Here is a 24,356-nt window from a genome sequence, read left to right on the forward strand (position 1 = left end):
ACCTTAAACTCCTCTCAGTGCACAAAGTGGACTGCAGCCCTAGTTGGAATGAAGACTTACAGGTTCCTGAGATGGTGTGAATAAATCAGACAGCTTTTTCTAGTACCTTTCTATTTGCAGTTCCTAAAAGTATCAGCAAGTTTTCTCTATTTTTTTGTTAAGTCCTCTCTCTAAAGATTGCCAAAGACAAATGTGCATTCCTTAACACAATGGTATGACTTAGTGCACACTTTCCCCTTCAACTGACACAATACCTATGTAATAAACACGTAAAATAAAAACTAATAGCCAACCCAAAAATCTTTCTCATCAGTGGCTAAGGATATATATGTATTGCTTAACCTTTCTTAGTCATCCTATTGCATTCTTTCTCAGAATGGTTGAACAAGCAATAAAGAACAGATGTTCCTCAAGCCATTCTATTCCTACTTATGAATGTGCATACAACTAATGTAGGTAGTATCATCTGAAAATGAGTAATTTGAAGAATGACTGTGACTTAATGAATTCTGGGGGAAAACATCAATGTACTTGAAATAGTTGGCAGGTAAAGTATAAAGATCAATTTTTAAAAGAAAGTAGCTTGATCATAAATTAAAATTGATGATGTGATGTTGTGATACCATTCACTTTAAACATAAACAGCAAGGGAGAAGAACCACTTTTTTATTGTTTTGAATGGCACTGACCTCTGGTTCCCTTTGAAATATAACCACTCTGCCACCCTTGTCTCCTGTTGCAAGAAGATCTCCAGAGTAATTAAATTCAACTGTTGAGATAATGTCAGCTGTAAACAGAAAACAGAGACAAAAGTATTATAATGTGTAAAGTGAGCCAAGTACCTTAAGAACAGGGTATACAATTGAATGGACAACAGGTCCACATGAAATTTGCAGGCTGATTTTCAACTGTACTATTAAAAGTGATGGGTTCTCTCTACAAGCTTTCATCACCTTTTAAGTAGTCCAAACATCATGAAGAACAATCTCAAATTTGTGCACTCAACACTGAGTGTGGAAATGTTAAAGATAACAAGATGCAGGGGAGGTTGGCTCATTTCAGCGAATGGAGCATTGCCCCACCAAATCCAACCTGCTGTCATCCAATCCCCACCCGTCTGCCTTACCTACAACCATTTCATGGAGTAGCACTGACTGTCAGGTTCCTCCTTCTTATGACTCTAAAATCAAAGAATCACAGAACTGTAGGGTTGGAAGGGACTTCTAGTCCAACCCCCTACAATGCAGGAATCTCAAGTAAAACATCCAGGACAGGTGGCCATCCAGCCTCTGCTGAAAAGCCTCCAAGGAAGGGGAGTCCACAACCTCCCGAGAGAGTCCATTCCACTGTCGAACAGATCTTACTGTCAGAAAGTTCTTCCTGATGTTTAGTTGGAATTTCCTTTCTTGTAACTTGAATCCAATGGTTTGGGTCCTACCCTCTGAGCAGAAGAAAAAAGCTTGCTCCATCTTCCATGTGACAGCCATTTAGATATTTGAAGAAGGCTATCATACCTCCTCACAGTCGCTTCTTTTCCAGGCTAAACATACCCAGCTCCCTCAACCTTTCCTCATAAGCCTTTGTTTCCAGACTCTCTGTCATCTTGGCCACCCTCCTATGCACACAGAACAGAACAGTACTATGACTTCCCTTGATCTGGACACTATAGTTCTGTTGATGCAGCCTAGAATAGCATTAGCTTTTTTCACTGCTTCATAACACTGTTTACTCATGTTAAGCTTGTGGTCTGCTAAGATCCCCAGATCCTTTTCACACATACTACCAGCAAGCCAGGTGTCCCCCCTCTCATATTTGTGCAGCTGGTTCTTCCTGCCTCCACGTAGAACCTTACATTTGTCCCTATTGAAATTCATTCTGTCAGTTTGGTCCCAGTTCTCCAATCTGTTAAGACAGTCTAGAATCCCAGTTCTGTCTTCTGCAACATTGGCTACCCCTCCCAGTTTGGTGTCATCTGCAAATTTGATTAGCACCCCTTCAGTTCCTTCGTCCAAGTCATTTATTGTGCTTCCACTGTAGAACTCAGCAGGGAGAAGGATGTGGACAAAACTAAGAGTCAGTTTTGCCTGTCATTGGCTGTGGCTCCGGCAGTCATTGTCTCCGACGCTATCTCCTGTTTAAACTTCCTCCCTACCAGTTACAATGGGCACCAGCTATGGATGTCAAGATGCCTTTTGAAATTCACAAGCAGCTTAGGCGGTCATGGATGCTAAAAGTACAAAAAGAAGGCCGCCTATATGCAGTGGTGGTCAGTAGGGCAGCGTAGGCAGGGTTGGTCACCCGTCTTCTGAACACCTGGCGCCACTGCTGGTTCCTGAGAGGCCGCTGAGCCTCCACAATGTCATTTTCCCTCCCTGCTCTGCTGCACCAACAGCTACTGCCTGCATTTAAAAGCATGCAACCTAGCTCTACTGTAACAATATGACAAATGACAATTTAGGATAAAATTGGGCACACATACCATCGGCTCCTGACAGAAACATCAACGGTCTGAGAGAACTGTTGGGGTAGCTGCTTTCCCACACTCCCTGGAGCTCTGTGTGACCTGAGGGAAGGGAGAAGCGAGGGAGCCCAGGCCAGGAAGCTTGTGCCATCAGCTCCCAGTTGGCCCGAGAAGACTTCACTACTGTACATTTGATATACTTTATTTGCTTTAGTATTTTAAAATGGTAAACTGCCTTGGATGCCTTGGCAGAGCAGTGGTATATAGATGCAAATAAATAAATAATCCTAGTAATGAATGTTGTCTAAGCCTAAACTCTATCTAAAGGACACATGGAAAGCCACTCAGTGTTTTATTTATTTGTTTGACAAAATGTATATATGACTGATTGTAATAATACTCTAACACAACAACATTTGAAAATGTGGCTTTCCATTTTAAAAGCCCTCAAGGTTATAGAAAGCTACAAACACTATGACCATGGCATTAATTTATCAGCTTGGAAGGGATAAAACATATTGGGTTGGATCCAGTCTTGCCCTTCAATGGATGAAAGAGCTCCTTGAACATTATCTAATAACTAGACGTAATCTGTTCCCCAGCCTGCTTGGTTATTATATTCTATTGTGTGAGAAAGATTACTGCTACACTGGATGTACTTACTAGCATTAAGATTCTAAATTTTGAATTATTCAGTGAATAAATTTGAAACACTACAATAACAGAGCTGAGGAGAGAATGGAGATATTCCTTTTTCTTAAGGAAACATGCTAAGATATTGGCAGACTTGAGCAAATCTCAATAAAATGAGAATGAAGTCTGCAGTGCTTTTTATGCCCCCACATTTCCCTTACCAGAAGGTAACACTCTGATGTCAGTATTCCTAGAGTTTACTTAATTCCTCTTCCCTCTAGTGAGCAGTATAAGCAGGGTAATAGTGATTTCTAAAGTTAAGGTACACACTATCATGCTCAACCTATAGGCCAGAATCCAAGTAGCTACACAGATGCACACTCAAACGCACCTATGTTGAATCAGTGAGATGTGACCTCAACATTAGGAAGAACTTTCTGATGGTAAGGGCTGTTCAACAGTGAAAAAAAACCTACCTTGGAAGGAAGTGAACTTTCCTTCACTGGAGGTTTTAAAACAGAAGTTGGGTGTCATGGATTATTTGGCTGTGATTCCTGGGGTTGGCTAGATGACGTTTGCAGTCTCTTCCAACTCTACAATTCTATGATACTATGAACTGCTTCAGTTTCAAAATTAACTAATTATGTCGCATAGGATGTGCTTGTGTTTGGGCTGCTACACACAACTGAACCTCATAACTTGAGGAGACAGTACTACACAGTTGTGTAGCTCTGTGGACCCTGGCCTCACTCTTATGTTTCTTAGGCTGCAATCTGAAGCAGTCTCTACTGAAGACATAGCAACATGCTTTGGAGAAAAACAGGTTTGGGATGGTAAAATTAGTATTTTAGATTAATAAAATGAACCACCTGCAAACAGATTTCCATAACCTTTGGGCAGTTAGTGAGATAATTTATCTGGCCCATATAAATGTAATAATGGATGGTGTTAGAGAGGAAATCATTCTTGTTTCAAAGTTATGCATGGATATTCAAAGCTCCATATTAACAATTTTAGATGCAATAACGGGAAACAGGAAGTGTAAGCCAATGAGCATAAGCTTGTGCTGTCTGAAATGGTTTGTATCTTCTACCACACAAGTGATTTTTTTACGCAAATGAAAACCCTAGAGAACTAGATTAGAATATTCTTTGAATGACTTCCATACTAAAAAATAGCGTCATCCATAGTTCTCTAGAAAGATATATTCATTACCTCTAGTAAGAGCTACTACTCTTTATAACCTTTTTTTGGCAGTGATTCAGTCTGCTAGCTCAAATTGAATTCCTAGTCACAGGCAGACTTCAGAAATTGCTAGTTAAGGGGCCACATGACCCAGAAGCTGTCTGCGGTTAAACGCCAGCTCCCTCGGCCTATAGAGCTAGATGAGCGCCGCAACCCCAGAGTCGTCCGCGACTGGACCTAATGGTCAGGGGTACCTATACCTTTACCCTTGTTGCACTATACATTGAAATTAGAGATATACTTAAAACTTTTATGGATTTGTGGTTCATTAAGTGACCCAAGAAAGTGTAAAATATGAATTATGTTTGATAACAAAGGGAGTAGAATATGCAAGTTCTTAACCAATTTAGAGTCTCTAGAACACAAATATCAGCCTAAGTGGGAACAATATATGCTGATTAAATAATATACCCAGAAATTACAGATTGTTGATGGAAATGTGAAATGCCTGGAACAAATATATTCCACCTTATTAGGCATGTATGAAGATTCAGACATTTTAGAATTTTATCAGAAATTCTAGTAAAAAATATGCCAGCAGATCCAAAGGTAATAGTTGGTTATCTTAAGAATGGCATACTAGAAGAAGACACAGAAATGACAATTTGCTAACGGCAGCCAGAATTACCATCTCCCCTTCTGTAGATTTCTGTCTACAGTGGTACCTCGGGTTAAGTACTTAATTCGTTCCGGAGGTCCGTACTTAACCTGAAACTGTTCTTAACCTGAAGACCACTTTAGCTAATGAGGCCTCCTGCTGCTGCCGTGACGCCGGAGCACAATTTCTGTTCTCATCCTGAAGCAAAGTTCTTAACCTGAAGCACTATTTATGGGTTAGTGGAGTCTGTAACCTGAAGCGTATGTAACCCGAGGTACCACTGTAGTTATCATATATATGCTGTGGGGCAGGGAGGCTTGCATGAATCTAAATGTATGTCATTAAGTGTCCCTCAAACCAAAGGGACAACCCGATATATGACTTTACTGCCCCCCATCCACCAAAACAGGCATAGATTTTGCTGGGGAACCAGCATTGTAGCTATGTATGATAACTGGACAGTTCCACATTTGTGAGATACTGTGCTGGTAGAGGCTAGGAAACAAGGATTTGCAACCACTAAGTTGTCAAACACAGCTTCAGTTTGGTAAAGGATATTTTGCATCAGAGAAGGGCACAGAGAAGAGAGTGCTTCCTTTGCCACTCACTTTCTTCTCCTTCATGCTAGGGATCCAAAACTGCACTTGTAAGTAACATGGTCGGAAAACTTAAAACATGGTTGGGACTAAGAGACACGGGGTTAAGTCTCTTATCCATACTGTAGATGGCCTCTTCAAGAGGATTTTTTTAAAAGAGCAATAGATCAGAGAATTCCAGGCTGAAGTGAAAAATGCAATTTGGCCTCAAGTGCTACTAGCTGGTTTCTCAAGCTAAGATTTGACAACCAGTTTTGAGGTTTTTGAACACCTGCATTCTAAGAAGGCATTTGGCAAGCTTTGTCAATGAGCCCAGATCCACCTTGGAGCAAATTCCCAGCATCCCCAATGCACATCTTCCACATCAAAGTGCAACAATAGTTGAACCTCACCCATAGAGAGTGGGGAGAATATACGTAATGATGAGGCGAATGTGCAATAAACTAGTGTTCCTCACGGCTCTGAGCACCAAGCAAAGAAGATTAGATTGAACAGACCACTTGCTCTTCCAGCATAGTTCTACTAGAACTATGGTGAAAGGAAATTCAATAGTGATATAGAATGTTGTACCAATATTGTAACTACTCAGCTTTGGCACAAGCCCATAACACATGAGCTAGCCACACATCCACCAACTCAGGTTCAAGACCTGATACACTATTTTGCAATCTTCTTTTCCAGATGGTATTAGACATGTACAACTTATTTTAGACAAAACATTAATTTTCTGCAACTGCTATACCTTCCCATAAGATACTGAAAAGAATGACCCAAGAGATTCTAACCACTAAGCATTTTGACAAAAAATGCTTTCCCTCTACAGGGAAAACTTAGGTTCTTGAATGCAAATGTACCATTTAGAAAGATTTTATATGTGAATTTTTGTGAGCAAGTTATAATCACTTCTATTCTTAGACAGCCTCTAACTAGAGTGCTATGGGAAGCTATGTTAGCATAAAACTACAAATAGCAAATTAAGGCTCCTACATTAACAGCATCTATGCACGAACAAAAACTAAAGATTAAGCATAAGACAAAAAAGTCCCTTCAAAACAAAATAATCCAGATCTTGTAATTTAAAAAATAAACTCAAAACACAGTCACTGAATTATAACAATCAGACAAGACCTCTTATTGTGGTGCTTCATTCAAGCATCTGGGAAATATTTTTATACCCAGTATGCTTAAAGCCTTGTGTTTGCCTGTATATAGCTATAAATGGTTTACTATCAGCTGAATGGAAAGGTTAAGCTGCACAGATGGACCTCTTGAAGCAATTGTTTTCCGCTATAAAAAAATCCCCTTTTTTCCAACAGCATGAATTCAGCAACCAAGACAAAATACACACTTATAATTTTGCCAGAGATTCTAAGAGAACACAGAAGAACTCAGTAAGCAATCTTGTCCTATTATCTGGGAGCAGTTTCATACTACCATGATAATGTCATAAGACACATAACATTAATCAGGCCACCTGACTTTCTTATGTATGGAACTAAAAGTTGCCTTGTTCAGAAAACCCTTTGAAACACATTTTTATTGATGAACTAGATTATGTTCCTTCAGAAGTGCCAACAGGATTGTCTAGGCACAGTACACTGTATGCATATTGGGTCTCCGATCCCACCCACAAAAGGTCTGCATTTGTTTTGTATCATATATGCAAATATATGCCCTATTTTGTGGGTAGGACAGAGGGCACAAACATGTGTCAGGGGCCACAAACAAGCAATAAGACGTCTGACAATGTCATCAGATGAAGTTTTCCCATAGCTGCATTTCTATGCTAGAAAAGGCTTAACTTATATCTTTAAACCAGAGTTAGAAAAAGCCTTTGCTATTGTATTTTGATTTGGAAGCAACACTATTGGCCAATCACTGATACACTAAAATCCCTCTTTGTCCCAAATATATGTTGTGGGCAATAACATGCAACCAGGAAGACATTCTTTTCCACATATTTTAACAATTATTTGAATTATCAACATTACGTTAACTATTATAAACACCACAAAATGTATCATTTAGCATACATTTTACAAACATAGGTGCCATAGTTCATGGAATTCTGTTGCAGGACTAAGTCTAGAAGCTATTTTGGAAAATTGCTTCCACAAACTTATGTTAATATGTCCATGATGACTACCCATTTTCTTCTTATTCCAAACCATGTCCTCTATGTCATCAAAGTGTAACTTGCTTTAATTATTTTTCAACAGAAGTCTACCACAAGGTCACAATTAGGTGGCACCTCCACAACAGATGGACCTGGCATAGAACTATTTTTGGTCCTGCAGATAAGTGCTCATCAAAGAGAAGGTTCAGGACAACACTTGAATAGAGCTGGGTGATCAACATACAATCAATATATCACAAGGTTTTCAACGTTGTGATATAGCACCAGCTAAACATTGCAATATGCCGATATATCACAATGTCTGAAATAAGGATAAAGCGATGTAGAGTAATTGTCATGCTTCATTGTTTTTCACACATCGTGATATAGACTTCAGACCAGTTTGGGACAATATGTTGATAACCCAGTCCTACTCTTGGTTCCAGTTCTGATAGGAAGACTGAAACGCCAATCAATTATAGGAAAATGTACCTTTTTTGCAGGATGCTAGTGTCAAACCTTTTTTGTTTGGATTCAGTGTCAATCTGTTACCCCTTCTCCACATGGCTACATCTTTCCACATATTCAGAACAGATAGGGTTGCCCTATGTCCTCTTTTTCCATGACATGTCCTCTTTTTCAGGGGTAAAATCTGAGGCAAATTGCATCATAGCATCCTCTTTTTTGCTCTTCAAAATATGGCAACCCTAAATAGCAGCACCTCAATGTTTAGTAATTAAAGCAAGGGGTTGGGTGTCATCTGCATACTGATGGCACCTCACTTCAAAAAGGTTGATGTTCTTTCTCAGAAGTTTCATTAAGATGTTAGCAAAACTGGCACTGAACCCTTTGAAATTCCACAAACCAATATCTAGGAGGCAATTCCACAATCTAATCCCCCAAATCCCTAATAATCACTGGTTGGACACTGTTTCTGCCTGTTCCTGTTTTGCTGCAAATTCAAATTCAAATGGGACATTAAAACATGACCTGTAAGCCTGTTGTATATGCTATTTTTTCTAATGTTCCGGCATTAGTGTTCCCACAAAGATACAACCCTCTTTATATTATAATAAATAGCAAATACTAACACATTTGCTTTCAAGACACTTGAAGGGAAGCATGGAATATCTGCAAGGTATGGTGAACACTAATGCTGAGGCAATGGAGGGGCACATGTTTTGCTCTGGAAATGTTCCCAATACGGAAGATTACCTGATGACTGTATAAGCAGTGTTATCCACAAGTAAAGCATGAAAAACTATTTACCGTATTTTGTGCACTACTGCATTCGCCCCATAAGACGCACACACATTTTGTGCACTACTGTGCACTACTCCAAGACCTTCTTCCTGCTTTTGCGGGAGGTGGCGTAATTCCCCCACCTCCCGCAAAAGCCCTTAGGAGCGCCCAGCTTTTGCCTGCTTTTGCGGGAGGTGGGGGAATTCCCCCATCTCCCACAAAAGCCCACAGGAGGGAGAAGGGACGGACTCCGCCAGTCCGTCCCTGCTCCCTCCTTGGGGAAAAGCCCCCAAGAGCTGCGCGCTCTTTAAAGGCTGCGCGGTTCTTGCCGGCTTTTCTGCGAGGTGGGGGAATGCCCCCACCTCCTAGAAAAGCCAGCAGAAGCTACACAGCTGCTTTAAAGAGTGCCCGGCTTTTGCCTGCTTTTGCGGGAGGTGGGGGAATTCCCCCATCTCCCGCGAAAGCCCACAGGAGGGAGAAGGGACGGACTCTGCCAGTCCATCCCTTCTCCCTCCTTGGGGAAAAGCCTGCTTTCCCCACCACCAGACTCCAAGCCGGGTTGGAGAGTAGCAGGAAGGCTTCGCGCGCCTTCCCACTGCCCCCCATCCTCTGGGGCTGGCGATGGGGGAAGTGCTGCTTTCCCCCACCGCCAGCCTCCAAGCCGGGTTGGAGAGTAGCAGGAAGGCTTCGCGCGCCTTCCCACTGCCCCCCATCCTCTGGGGCTGGCGATGGGGGAAGTGCTGCTTTCCCCCACCGCCAGCCTCCAAGCCGGGTTGGAGAGTAGCAGGAAGGCTTCGCGCGCCTTCCCACTGCCCCCCATCCTCTGGGGCTGGCGATGGGGGAAGTGCTGCTTTCCACACCGCCAGCCTCCAAGCCAGGTTGGAGAGTAGCAGGAAGGCTTCGTGCGCCTTCCCACTGCCCCCCATCCTCTGGGGCTGGCGATGGGGGAAGCGCTGCTTTCCCCCACCGCCAGCCTCAAAGAGCAGGCTCTCCTGGCTTCAGCAGAAGCAACGCGAAGCCTCCGGAGCGCAGGCTTCGGAAGCTTCGCGTTGCTATCGCTGAAGCCAAGGAGCCTGCATTCGCCCCATAAGACGCACACACATTTCCCCTTCATTTTTGGAGGGGGGAAAATGCGTCTTATAGGGTGAAAAATACGGTATATACACTTCATAACTTTTGTACTGTATGTTCACTTTTTCTACAGGATGCTTTTGCTACATGTGGATCCTTACCAGTCTTTTTGAGACTATCATCCTGATTCCAACTTTGGCAAAAAAATTAATAGCTAGCGCCCCAAATCCCTAAATTAGAATGCAAACATCTTATTGGGATGTTTAAGTGTTACATCTGTTTGTCTCTCAAAAATGAGGACAATTCTAAGCTAAAGTCCATTGAATTTCCTAGCTATTTAGATCAGTTAAGGTAAAAGTAGTTCCCAAGTGACAAAACATACAACAGCTACTCAACATATTTCCTGTTCACTTGGTGGCCTAAGTAGGTTTGAATGCCTGTGATGTTTCAGAAAGTTAAAATACTGATACCTGCTAAATTCTATAAGCAATATACTGATTTTGCTAACATTTTTAGATTTAGACCTTTAGTTTCTTCAGTTACTTATTTGCAATACTCAGGTCTAATCCATTTTTAACAATATGACAAAGTATAACAATCATTTATACTTTTAAGATTTTCAAAGATTAGGCATATATCTTCTCAATAGGCAGCAAAAGGTTATAAGAATCAGTCATGACAAGACAGCATGGTAGTACTATATTTTGTTTCTAGGCCACATTACAGCATTGAAGGAATTAATCAATAGCTTGCCAAATCAGCGATAGAAGAAAGGTGAGGATCCGTCAGATCAGCACTGCTGTTCTTCTGTCTCTAAGCAGAAAGTCAGTCAGCAACATTGCTTTGACCTTAGATGCCCTGTGCCTGTATTTAGACACATGAGGGAGGTTTGGTAGTAGGAATAAGTTGCCTGCATGAAATGAACTTTCATATTTGATTTTGCTTCAAACTAAGCTCATAATTTTGGAGCTGTGCATTGGTGTACTAGATAGGGTTTCTGTGCCTTCAACTATCCACAAAAAAATACAATGAACTGATGGCTTGGTCAACCCTTTACTGCACAGAAACATGAAGGCAGGAGTACAACCCGAGTGTACTATTTTTTTCTTTTCTTATTATAGTATGATAATCATTAGGAAGCTTTTCTTACTACATATAAATTATCTGATTTTTTAAAATCATCTTTTGAAAGGAGGCACTGTGGACCTAACATATAGGGCATGATCCTGGGAAGCACATGAACCCCAGTAAATTACTGATAAGTATCCCTATCAATTCCTGTCACACAGCTTTATGTAAATTCTGAATGGTAACCAGTTCAAAACATACTGGATTTTTTTGATCAGTTGGACTAGATGAACTTGAGGTTATTTCTAACTCTTTGATTTTTATTAATTGGTCCTAAACAACTCTTTAAATGCATAAGTTTCGAAAAATCATGCCATGGGATGGTTTGGCATAAGAACTGCAATTTTGCCAAAGAAAATAAGCAGAATGACCAGCAGTACAAATATTTCCTTGAGTCTTCCAATTGCAGTACAATTTTTCAGAAGGTAAGGTATAGCAGGAGTCCCTTCAATCTTCTTTTCTCTACATTACACCACCCATGCACAGACAGGAAGACCCCAACCTCTCTGCATATGCAAGAGGACTCGAGGGAGGGCCTGATGGTGACAACAAATAATAGCTTGCTTTTTAAGCAAGTTAGACCACTTGCTTATAGCAATGCTCTTAAAGCACTTTGAACCATGCAGTTAGGAAGAAACTCTGCAGTGCAGGATAACAGGCATGAGTGCCAAGACATCTGCCCAGCTGAAAATGAGTTTGATGAAAAATCAAAGTTGCTTCTATATGGAATTAGTCACATCCTTCAAAAGTAAAACCAGAGAATCTAGTATTGCCAATAAGAAAGATGGTTTGAAATGAGTACGTTTCTCAAAATGTTATGCCTCTTGGAGCATATTTTATGTGATATGGTACATTCTTATATAGCTTAGGGATTCAATTTCTTGCTTGCCTGAAGTAGGGGTTTCCCCTGGCTGAACAGACATGCATCAGCAGATGGCTCCTCCCCCCCATCCACTTTTCATCACCAGTGTGTATAGGAGCCTGCATGCACAGCCACAATATTTATGTTTTTGAATGCCCTGAATCTGTTTTATTTCTTTTTACATACCTTTCTGTTTCTAAACCGTTTTATTGATTTTAGGCTATAGTTTTGTTTCAACAAATGCTTTTATACTGTATACAGTGGTGTATACTGTACACCACTTTGGGTTTTTAAAGATAAGGAGCAGTTTGGAAATGCTTTAAAATAAATAAATAGAATTGCTACAGTGCTGTTCCTTAAGATGGGAGAAAGCACAACAGGGCTTTACCATCTACATTAGCAACATTTAAAGAGTGGACAGGTCCAAATGCACCAGTCCTACCATACTGTGTGTCAAAGAACACAGCAAAGGCAAAATTAATGGTGTGCAGCATGTACAAAGTGCTGACAATGTACGTAGGGAGAGTGGGAGTGGGTAAGTGATGGGGCAAGAAAGGAAGATTCTGCAAAGCTCAGTTACTATGTTGAGGATCAAGTCAGTTTACATATCTGGTTGATACAAAGCTTCAAAATCAAAAGCATTTTTAAAGTTGTTATGTACAACATTGGGATAAGGAAGTAACATTGATCAAACTCCCCCCCCCCAGAAAAAATGTTTTTTAGTTAAAATATAAGCAAAAGTGATATTTAACCATACAATCCTTAACATGTCTACGGAGACTATGCCCCACCAAGTTCAATGGGCTATTCTAAGGTGTATATATGATTGCAGCCTCATTTACCAAAATATCTTGCTATACTCAAATCAGCACTTTCGAGCCCATTATTATTCTAATAGCTCCACATCTTTCTGTACCAGATCAATACAAAATAAGTGGCATGTGAGATCATTTCAATAAATGCTTTGAAATTTTCACTTATTTAAGGCTACACATACCGTATTTTTCACTCCATAAGACACACTTTTTTCCTCCTAAAAAGTAAGGGGAAATGTGTGTGCGTCTTATGGAGCAGATGCAGGCTGCACAGCTATCACTGAAGCCAGCACAGCAAGAGCGAGAGCTGCGCAGCACTTCTGGGTTGCTGGCTTCCTGGCTTCAGCAATAGCTGCACAGCTTGCTCTGGCTTTTCAGGGCGGTGAGAGAAGAGGCAGAGGGCAGCCCATCAGACCCTTCTTCCACCTCCTGGAAAAGTCAGCAAGAGCCACTTTATCTTTAAAGAGCCACGCCAAGCGAGCATGTCTGTGGCTCTTGCTGGCTTTTTTTGTTTTCCTCCTCTAAAAACTAGGTGCGTATTATGGTCGGGTGCGTCTTACAGAGTGAAAAATACGGTATTTCATAAGAATGCATTGAAACACTCCCAAACACCAATTCGTTACTAGTTGTGATGTTTCAGTACAAAAACAGTATCATAACATAAAAGTATAAAGTTCTTTATAGCTTATCTAAAATTCAAGTTTAAAGGATATTATTAAGCCATAGCAAGATATGGTGTGGTCTATCAACTTGTAGCCGATAACCTCAAGGCAGGAGTCGGCAAAGTTTTTGTGGCTTGGGCTGGTTCAGGGTCACGCAGATGCTGCGGTGGACCGGAGTGCGTGCATGCGCAAACGCTATTTTTGGCGCTCCTTCCAGCACGGAGGAAGTGTGCGCAGCTTCCCATTAGCTGCAGGAGTTTCCTGCAGCCAATGGGAAGCCAGCCAGTGTTGCGGAAGGCGGTCCCTCCTGTGTTCTGCGCTGGTTTAGCACAGTGCATGGGAGCCGACCGATCGGCAGGGGTGCATGGTCCAGTTAAGTGGCCCATGGACCTTAGGTTTCCGACCCCTGCCTTAAGGGCAGCTTCACACAATATATAATGGCTGTGTTTGGATGTGCACATGTCAGCTTAATAAGTCATTAAAATTTGTGAACTTCATACTGTGGCTTGTTTCAGAGCCATTAACAACACTTTGTCAGTTCAAACAAAGCCAGAAATGATAGTTAATATCAGATTTCCTGGTTTATTTGCTCACTTGTGCAAGGAAAGGAACAAAGAGGCTGATGCACACCCACCAGTCTATTACACATCTTGATTAATTAAGCAGGTACAAGCATTCATAACTGTCCAATATGTGTTTACAACAGTATGTACAGACAACAGGGAACTATAATCCATAATTCCCAGTTCCATAGTACAGTACAGGTGACACCCCACTTATGAAGAGTTACGTTTCAGGGCCCCACATGCATAAGTGGGGAGCATACTGCAGTACATACAGCTTCCAGCCCAACAGCTGTTGAATGGGGTAGCACGGCAGCAGTGAGAGCTCCTGCATACCATTTCAGAGCCCCTGGAGTTTTGTTTTTTTTACTTTTGGCTCACTGATGTCCTCTTCAGGCTCTGGAGAGGGTTTCCTTGTGAGCCACAAGGACTTTCCAGCTCTCTCTCACCATTTTAGGTTAGTTAGTTATTTGTTGGCACCACGCATATACGTGGTCATGCGCGAAGTTGATCGCACACAAGTTGGGGGATGCCTGTATTATTATAAAATATAGTACCCTCAATTTGATGGGTACTTTACAGAGTAAAGACAAGACTTTGGCCTGGAGAAAAGAATTCTGTATTATTTCTTCAAGTAGCAGAAAGTCAACAGTCAGGAGAGAAATCAAGGCTCGCATTACGCTACAAGAAACTGACAGGAAAATAAAAATGTTATGAACAGGGAGATGACACATCCTTGTCAAATTTTCTCACCCAGCATTGCCTACCTATATGGAGTTATGGTGGAATGTATATTACACATGAATGCCACTGCTGAAAACACTATATATATCAGGTTCTGATGCAAAAATGTATTCTTAAAATCTGAATTAATATAGGTCTTATAGGATGAATTTATGTGTTGTTCAGAGGGAGAAGATTGTTGCACAACTTAGAAGCCTATTTTGCACACATATACATAAAATACACACCTCCATACACTGTGTGATTAGTGCAAAAGCTAGAAGAAAGTAGGCAATGTAATTTTCACCATGGGGGTATCACTATTGAGATGGCATTACACAAATATATGAATAAAAAATTGCGGGCCTCATTTTCTAAAACTATTATAGGTACAGCCCTATCCACACTTACCTGGAAGCAAGTTCCTTTAAAATCCATGGTATTTAAGTAAAAAAATTTTTTTTGGATAGGGTATAAGAACAGAAAGGAAAACATGTTACTGACAAATATATCAGGCTTGATTCTATTAACTATGATACTGTGAAATGCAAGCAACTACTTGCATGTGTTTGGAGTACTCTGATGATCTATGACATTTTAATTTTAATCCTGAAAAACTGGTTAAGTTCTCAAATGTGCTGCCTGAATGTCAGTTTTCTTTTTAGCATATACTTTTGTTGATAGTTTTGCTTATGCCCAGTGCTGAAAATTGTTATTTTTAAGATTAGTTGCATAACTCTGTATATTGCCTTATCTCTAAAGATTATAAAATGTTACTATCATCAATTATAGTGCCCTTCTTTGGGGCCCAACAACCTAAATGCAATTTCTTTTACAAAGTTTCTTGAACAAGTTGTTTCAAAAATAGTGGTAAGGGAAATGGAAGCAAGATGTGAAAGTATGCCCAAATAAACAAGGACAAAAATTAGAGCTGAGATGCTGGTTAAGTGAATCTGTTATCTGGCTATGGTCAAATATTTTCAAATATTCCATAAAATAAAACATGCCCTTGTACATGTAGTATAGTATATTCCGATATACTAATATAACATGCACACAACCCACATTTAATAGCAAGTTTGTCCTATTCTGCACTCCAGTGTGGTTCTAACTTCTCTTCTCTAAATTAAGCCACACTAGCTTTTATAGCCATATGATGGGTCACAATGCCCAGGAGTAGGAAATACTGTAAACTGTTATGGAAACAATGAGGCTTCCACATGATCTGGAAGGGTGTCTATAAAGTTTGAGAGGGACTGGACTCTGGAGCCCTCCAGAGAAGAGTAATTTTGATCATAAGCACAATATTCTTTCTTCCTTGAGACTGTTCTGAAAAATTAATGTGGACAGTAGATGGCAAATTACCCACTTTTTAAAACCAATTGCCAATCTTATAAAAACTAATTCTCATTAGCAAGTAGTTAGAAATTTATTTTCTCACAACAAAAATAAGTATACTGCAACAACGGTTTCAAAACAGGATAAATTGATATGCACTGCAGTCATTTATTACCAGGAGCAAGAAAGTTGCAAGACTGAACATATGATCAAGGTATTTACGGAAATTTTTAGTGCCGTTAATTAATACTATAAATTCCCACCTGGTGCAAGACCAGGTATTTTATTCATGTAACCCCTTCCCCTTACACAAAGTAGCTAGAGACAGACACACATACTGTGGGTGTGGCTAATTGTTTCACTATAAATAGAACTCTAAATGCAACTCTCTACATAAATATTAACTGTGCTCAATATGAAAGCATGTAGACATCTTGTTACCAATGTTTTGCAGCTGGCTGCCACCCAGATACAGAACTGTGTGAAGACTATCAAATATCACTATCAAGGTTGAAAAACAATACTAGATTTAGTACACATACTGGAATTTATTTTACTACTATCCATTCTAGCACAGAACTCTTTCACATCTCACCAATAATTATTTAATGTTTCTACTACACTTATTCATAATGCTACAAGCAAACAGCAATAAAACCCACTGATGATTCAGAAGGCTTGACTATGCATAAACATCTTAATAAAACAAAGAATGGCAAATGAACCCAAGTAAGCATTAATGAAACTGGATTGCTTTTTGGAAAACATGCCACTTTCAGGAAAACAAATAGCGGTTCAAGAAAGTGTGGAAACCGCTTATCTGCAAACCATTTTTAATTCTCTAAGTATATTATGTTTAAAGGGTCACCTATTATCAGTCTGAGTATTAGTAATCACAGAAGTTTCAGTATCTTCCTCCAAACCACACCCTAAGTTGGCCTCTCCACTCTTGTAAAGAGAAAACCCACAACTTTTGTCTTTTGAATTATTTTTAAACTACAACAAGAATACAACACAAACTCAAATTAAAATGCTTTTAAGGACAGTAGTATAAATGTTAAAAAATCCAAAATAACCAAACTTTTAATAAGAGTGTATTTAATAAGTTTACGAATACAACCTCTACACTTTCAAAAAACAATGCAGACTCTTCATAAAACTCTAGGATACCATGGGTACCAGCCAGCTACTTTAATGAAGCAGCAAGTTAGGCTGCAATTTTAATTACTAGATAATAAATCAAACAGAACTTTGTAAGATTTACTTTGGAATTAACACACTTAAGTATGAACTTTTAAGGCACTTTTACAGGCTGGGCTGGTTTCTGCTACAAACTTGTTCAACCTAACCTTGGTTGATATATCATTTTTAAAAGTACACCTAAAGCTGCGCATTGCCAGAAAGAAGACTTCACATTTCTGCTGCTAAAAACTAAATTTCAGAGGAGGCTGCCTCCTCCCCTCCCTTGTATGGCTAGAATGTAGCTTGACAACCTTGACAGACTGCTCCCCACTCCCAATCCTCTTTTTTCTTTTCTCTCCTCTTGTTCCACTGTCTGTCATTTCTCCCGGAACATTAAAAAAAGAAAAGGGAAAAAAAGACAGCAGTTTTCTGTACAGTGTGGAGACGGCAGAGCAAGCAGCAGCTTAGTCAGACTCTGCAATCCCCCCTACACATATTCAAAAAAGGGGGGAGGAAGATGGTGGTGGTTTTTTTTTTTTGGGGGGGGGGGGAGAAGGGACGAACCACAAAAAGGCGAGCAAAAGGTAACACTTTCTCAAGACCAATGTTGCTTCCCGACCGAACAAGGGCCCGGGGTGGGTGGAGGGGGCACCCTTGCGGTGTGAACCAGGGTTCATCCTCAGCCCCTTCCTTCTTCCCATCCTGCGCTTGGGGACCTGCGGGATGCCTTGCAAGTGAAGGCCCATCAACCCTGCAGGAAGGGTGGGGGGGGGGGGAAGGTTGTTGCAGAGGAGAAGGGCCTGCAGCAACCTTGGGAGGGAGCTCCGGGAAAGCAGGAGCCTCCTCCACCATTATTCCTCCCTCCCCCCCCCCCACCCCCATTGCGGGAGGTTTTTAAAGCCGGGTCGAGAGGAAGTGAGGCCTTTCGGAGGCCCTGCCTTAGGAGCCCAGGGTCATTCCGTCCCCTAAACACCCACCCCATAATGATAATTAAAACAACAACAACCACCCCCACCCCCTTTACCTTCCGCCACGTCTTCGTCGATCGCCCCCTTCACCTGGGAGAAGCACCACTGGAAATCGTTGCTGCCGCCTCCGCCGCCGCCGGCCACCCCTGCGAGGAGACGGGAAAGGGAAGAAATGCAGTGAGAAGCCCGACCCTCGCCTCTCAGTATCTCTCTCAACCCAAGATAAATAGGCCAAAGCCTTCCAGCTCCCTCAGCCCGGCTCCCCGAGGCCTCAGGCCTGCCTCCGCCCGCCAAGACCAGGGCCACCCAAACCAGCCCCCATAGCCGCTGCCTCTGGTGCGCCCCTCTCCTCACCTGCCATGTCGCGCCGTGTGTGTGGCGGGCGGAGACCCGGGCCTAGCGAAGCCCGCGTGGCAGACGTAAACCGACCGCGACCGGAAAGGGAGCCGCTACCAGCGACGCCGGTGCCCGAGCTGCTGCCGCCGCTGCCCCTGCCGCTGCTGCTGCTGCTGTGGCGGCCGCCACCGCCAGCGCCGACGCCGCCGGAGGTTTGGGGGTTTCAAAATGGCGCCCATTGCCGGTCAGCCTGATCCGGTGACGTCATCCCCCTGCCAGCCTCCGCCGGGCGGAGGGAGGGAGGGAGAAGCCGGATGGGCCTGAATGAATGGTGTGTGTGTGTGGGAAGGGAGAGGCAGGCAGGACTAGGCGGGAGGAGGAAGAGGGGAGTCCTCGGGTGGTGGAAGCGGCTCTCTGCTCTCGCGTGGGTTGGAGGAGGCCGGTTCCCGCCAGGCCGGAGGAGGCTTCAGGTTCTCGCAGGGCTTGGAGGGAGACGGTTTGCTCGAAAGGGAGGGGGGAATGGGGTTGCTTCTCCCCCCCCCCCAAAAAAAAAAATAGGGGTTGAAAATCCAGCAGGGATTCGTGCCCTTCGGTGATGAACACGCCAGCAGTTAGAAGAGTCCTTCAAACTATACCAATAAAACCCATTTAACGAGGGCCAGGTGAACAGTCACACCAGGTATAGTGAGGCGAGCTTTCGGCTTTAGCAGAATTCTGCTTCAGGCTAAGGCTTCTTTTTATGGGGCTTTTCACATTTCATTTGAAACTCAGTCCTGTTTCATGGGAAACTTGGAAGTAAGGGGCCGCGGAGGATTTTGGTGCGGTCACCCTGTTTCCTCAGCTATCTTAGGAGCCTAGCTAGGAAGGGAGGCAGGTTAGGCTAAACATGTTGCCTTTACTTGGAAATCAAGGCCTTTAAAGCAACAGGGTTTAAAACTCAACATGATACACATTGTGAGGCAACGTTAGCATTTGCATCTGGAAAATAATTGGACAGAATATCTTATTCATGGTTATTGCCTGTGAAGCAAGAAACAGGGTTCCAGAGCATGTACAGAATGCATTTTCATCACCAGTGATTTACTGGGGCCTGCCTAGAGGTATTTGGGATTACAGAGAGGCTCAGATCGATTGGTCCTTGTGCAGATGTGAGTTCTGCGCAGATGTGAGTTCTGCGTCTTCTCTGGGTATAATACATCCTCATATTTGTTCATCTGCCCATTTTTCGCAAAGTGATTTTCACAGGAGGCGCTTTGCAGAGGCTGCAAAGAGAAATGCTTGACCCTGCTTCTGCCTGCTGATTTTAACATGAAATGTTCTCCTTTCCAGCTACCTTTTTTCCTACCATAGTCTATGCCTATGTGTCAGAGCTGCCTCTAGGTCCCAGCTCACAGAGGACCAACGCTAGGCTGTAGTAATGTACAAAAGTCTTTATTGAAGTTCAGTTTCCATTTCAAAGCCACAGCGTGCAGCCCTACGTCTTAAACCCTAGATCGGCGAAGTCCCGTCTGAGTCTCCTCCCCTATGACACCAGTTTAAGATCCTAGCCCTGCTCCACCTTTTACGCTGCTCTCTCCTCCTCTGGGTCCTCCTGCCCGCTGGGGCATTGCCCTTTCTGGACTCTTCCGACGCTGAGTCGCTTAGCTCCTCCCCCTCCCTCCGGCGGGCTTTAGGACCCGGTTCCCAATCCTCATTCTCTGCTGTCCTGCGCTCCTGTACATTTGAACTTGCCTCTCGCGCCAGCCCAGTGACCTTTCTCCTAACCGTTACACTACTTCGGTCACTGCTTCCCTCTTCCGGGACACTGGCCGGATCTGACCTCTCCTCCGTTGTCCGACTTTCTGATGGAGGCGTGGTCAGCCCTGCCTTATCTTCTCTCCCTGGTGGGGAATGCACTGGCCCCGATCCTTGGGACTCTTCCCCCCCACTCTGCTCTGGTGGGGAAGCTGGTCCTGATTTCCAGCTACTGCTCTGGGAGTCCCTGCTGCCCCCTTGCTCCTGGGGCGTTCCCCTTGGGAACCCCCTACCCCTGGCCACTGGCGCCCCCTTCTGTGAATCTTCCGATTCGCTGGAGAGGCTCATGGAATCCCTCGGTCCATTGTCCTCTTCTCCTACGCTCCCCTCGGATTCTTCCCCTTCACTCTCCATCTCCTCTCTTCCCTGTGCCTCTGCTCCTGAGCCCCTGAGCAAAGAGAAATGCTTGACCCTGCTTCTGCCTGCTGATTTTAACATGAAATGTTCTCCTTTCCAGCTACCTTTTTTCCTACCATAGTCTATGCCTATGTTTACCTTGCAATCTGTGGCACAGCTGCAAGTCTTACATAATTTAATAACAAAAATATTTGTATAATACTTTTGTATAATCCACACATATTTTCTTAACAGAACGCAGTGCAACTCCTGAAGCCCGATGTGTCATTTGCCAAGATGCCAAAGTTCCAGGAAACATAGCTCCATTTAGCTTAGTATTGTCCATGCTGATGGATAGTTGCATCCCAGGGGAGAGAAAGTTGTTTCCATTATTTAATAGAGATGCACAAGCACAATGTCAAGCCTGGCCGTCCTGTGCTTGCTCCCACATTGGTATTCTGAATACTTGGTGCGAATTTACCCAAAGCCTTCTCTGCATTTCTTTTATAGTATGACAGCTGAGTAGCAAGTGCTTGTTATACCAAAGCTCAAGATACACCGTTGCTAATGCTGCTGACGTCAGTAGAACACGGGTGTGGAAACTCAGGAATGGTGGCCAAGTGCAGCTGTCTAGACTTCTCTGGCTCTCTAGGGCATGGGTAGGCAAACTAAGGCTCAGGGGCCGTATCCGGCCCAATCGCCTTCTAAATCTGGCCCGCGGATGGTCCAGGAATTGGTGTGTTTTTACATGAGTAGAATGTGTCCTTTTGTTTAAAATGCATCTCTGGGTTATTTGTGGGGCATAGGAATTCATTCATTTCCCCGCCCCCCAAAAATATAGTCCGGCCCCCCACAAGGTCTGAGGGACAGTGGACCCGGCCCCCTGCTGAAAAAGTTTCCTGACCTCTGCTCTAGGCTGTACGTCAAGCCACACCTCTCCCTAGGCTGCACCCCTTACCTGCCCTGTTTTGCACCTGCCTCGAGTGTTTCTGCCTGGCTGGAATGTGTGCTTGAAGCCTGATATTAATGCCGTTTGCTTGCCTGGATGAAGGATAGAGAGCGATATATGAGTGTATGTAAAACTAGCCTACTGTACAAAGGTAACATTTATATTGGTTGCCCAACCCACTTTGTCTTTGGCCTGGCCCTGCCCAGCACTGGCACGTGGCCACTGTAAGGTTGTGCCCCTAATGGAGGCAGGACAGAAACTGCTATCTCTGTAGCCCGGTTTGATATTTCAAATGCCAAGTGGCCTAAAAATTACACTGCTAAATAAACATAAAAGCGTAGGTGTTTGTGAGAGAGCACGAGAGAGAAACTCAGGTTTGGGGCAGGGGTTAAAGGGCAAGCAAAGTGTTGCTGGTTATATCTGCCACCTGAGATGTGCAGGGAATGCTTTAAATATTACATAAGTTAAGCATTTGTTTTTCTCCTTAGTGTGAATATTTGAATCCTCACCCACTCCTTCAGAAAGAACAGATTGTTCCTTGGTTGGTTATACACACGGTCCTGCTCTATTCATGCAACCTGACTTGTTGGGGGCCAAATTTAAGTTGGCCTGTTATGTAGGTTGCAAAGCCCCCCCCCTTTACCTTGAAAATTTAGCTTTGTTATGGGCAAGCAACTGAAAAAGGAAAGGGGAAACCCCCATGTGTAACAATGAAAATAGAAAGCAATACATTTAATTCAGCATAGGGTTGTCCTGGCTGTGCTTTGATAAGTTAGCTATATGCAGAAAGATATCATTAGTAGGGCTCTTCTTATAATAGTTTTGCAGTGACACAGTAAGGTATACTTAGAGTGTTTTAAAAGATGCAGAAGCTCTCAGAAGCTGGTTTGAGCATTATTTGTTCCAATGTTCTCCCCATCTTACACAAATATAAGATGGGGTGCACCTGGCTTGCCAGTAATGTAAAAATGATCTAGTAGCAGACCACAAGCTTAACAGGAGTCCACATTGTGATGCAGCAGCAAAAATAGCTAATGCGTTTCTAGGCTGCATCAACAGAAGTATAATGGTTTGATCAAGGAAAGTAATGCATTGCAGGGGGTTGGGATAGATGACTCTCAAGATTCCAACTACAGTGGTAAAGGTAAAGGTAAAGGTACCCCTGCCCGTACGGGCCAGTCTTGACAGACTCTGGGGTTGTGCGCCCATCTCACTTAAGAGGCCAGGGGCCAGCGCTGTCCGGAGACACTTCCGGGTCACGTGGCCAGCGTGACATCGCTGCTCTGGCGAGCCAGAGCCGCACACGGAAACGCCGTTTACCTTCCCGCTGGTAAGCGGTCCCTATTTATCTACTTGCACCCGGAGGTGCTTTCGAACTGCTAGGTTGGCAGGCGCTGGGACCGAGCAGCGGGAGCGCACCCCGCCGCAGGGATTCGAACCGCCGACCTTTCGATTGGCAAGCCCTAGGCGCTGAGGCTTTAACCCACAGCGCCACCTGCGTCCCCAACTACAGTGGTACCTCGGGTTAAGTACTTAATTCGTTCTGGAGGTCCGTTCTTAACCTGAAACTGTTCTTAACCTGAAGCACCACTTTAGCTAATGGGGCCTCCTGCTGCCGCTGCGCCGCCGGAGCACGATTTCTGTTCTCATCCTGAAGCAAAGTTCTTAACCTGAAGCACTATTTCTGGGTTGGCGGAGTCTGTAACCTGAAGCGTATGTAACCTGAAGCGTATGTAACCTGAAGCGTATGCAACCTGAGGTACCACTGTACAATTCTATGATTCTAGAAGTGCTATAAATCCAGCATACAGAACTGTGGCAGACTAATCTGTTTCAAGTCTGCATAAGAGTCCTACTAGAATTGAATCCAGGCAGGAAACTCAAGCATAAGACATTCAAAATGTCTTTATGTGAATAGATTCCAAGATAATTCCTTCAGCTTGCCAATAATTTATGTTATTGTTATACACACAAGCCCTCTACATACTGCAGAATGTTCTGGGATGCACACAGTTCAGTCACATGATCATCACATGGGACATTGGCTGTGCTTACTGGGCATTGCTGTCAGCTGATGTGAATTGAGAGTGGGACCTGGAACATGTTCAACTTTCTCTGTAGCTGCTGATTGTAGAAGATGCTTGGCAGGAGCGAGCAAGCCGCCTTTCAAGAAAAGTGGTCTCCCATTGGTGATCGCCCTCAGAAAATCCCTATAAGCTTCAGTGCATAGCATGTTGGACTGTGGAAATGGCTTCAAATCCCGTAGCAATGAAGCTTACTGGACGTCAGGGACAACTCAAACAGGCTGTGATTTGGGTGGGGGGCAGGGGATGACTGCTGTTAGCTGAGCCAGGATAAACAGGTGAGCTCCTGTTGCTTGGTCCCTGCTCCTGCCAACCTAGCAGTTCAAAAGCATGTCAGAGTACAAGTAGATAAATAGGTACTGCTCCAGCGGGAAGGTAAACGGCATTTCCGTGCGCTGCTCTGGTTCACTAGAAGTCATGCTGGTCACATGACCCAGAAGCTGTACGCCAGCTCCCTTGGCCAGTAAAGCGAGATGAGTGTGCAACCCCAGAGTCCACGACTGGACCTTTAGGTCAGGGGTACCTTTACCTTTACCTACTATAAAACTTTAAGATCTGCCACACTCATGGTCCCTTCCAACTCTATGATTTTATACTTTGTTTTCCATGTGTGAATCCCCTTAAGTCGGAGTACAGTGGTACCTCGGGTTACAG

At 43.3% G+C, this 24,356-nt stretch overlaps 1 protein-coding gene across 3 annotated transcripts in view; it reads right to left on the minus strand.

Annotated features, from left to right (window-relative positions):
- Window positions 1-18,709, minus strand: part of PPP2R2D (protein phosphatase 2 regulatory subunit Bdelta) — a 30,876-nt gene extending 12,167 nt beyond the window's left edge. Inside the window, exons 1-4 of one of the 3 annotated variants that reach the window (XM_079978451.1) lie at window positions 18,558-18,709; window positions 18,260-18,349; window positions 2,480-2,563; window positions 690-787 (exon numbers count right to left, since the gene is read on the minus strand). In XM_079978451.1, the coding sequence (XP_079834577.1) occupies window positions 690-787; window positions 2,480-2,563; window positions 18,260-18,349; window positions 18,558-18,564 (279 nt within the window). In that variant the 5' untranslated portion in view covers window positions 18,565-18,709. Of the gene's footprint in view, window positions 1-689; window positions 788-2,479; window positions 2,564-15,126; window positions 15,138-18,259; window positions 18,350-18,557 lie in introns of those variants that run through there. The other 2 variants (XM_079978452.1, XM_079978453.1) reach the window with 2 other exon arrangements.
- Between the last annotated feature and the right edge of the window lie 5,647 nt (window positions 18,710-24,356).

Source organism: Podarcis cretensis (genome assembly GCF_951804945.1).
Source record: "Podarcis cretensis genome assembly, chromosome: 5".
Classification (NCBI taxonomy): domain Eukaryota; kingdom Metazoa; phylum Chordata; class Lepidosauria; order Squamata; family Lacertidae; genus Podarcis; species Podarcis cretensis.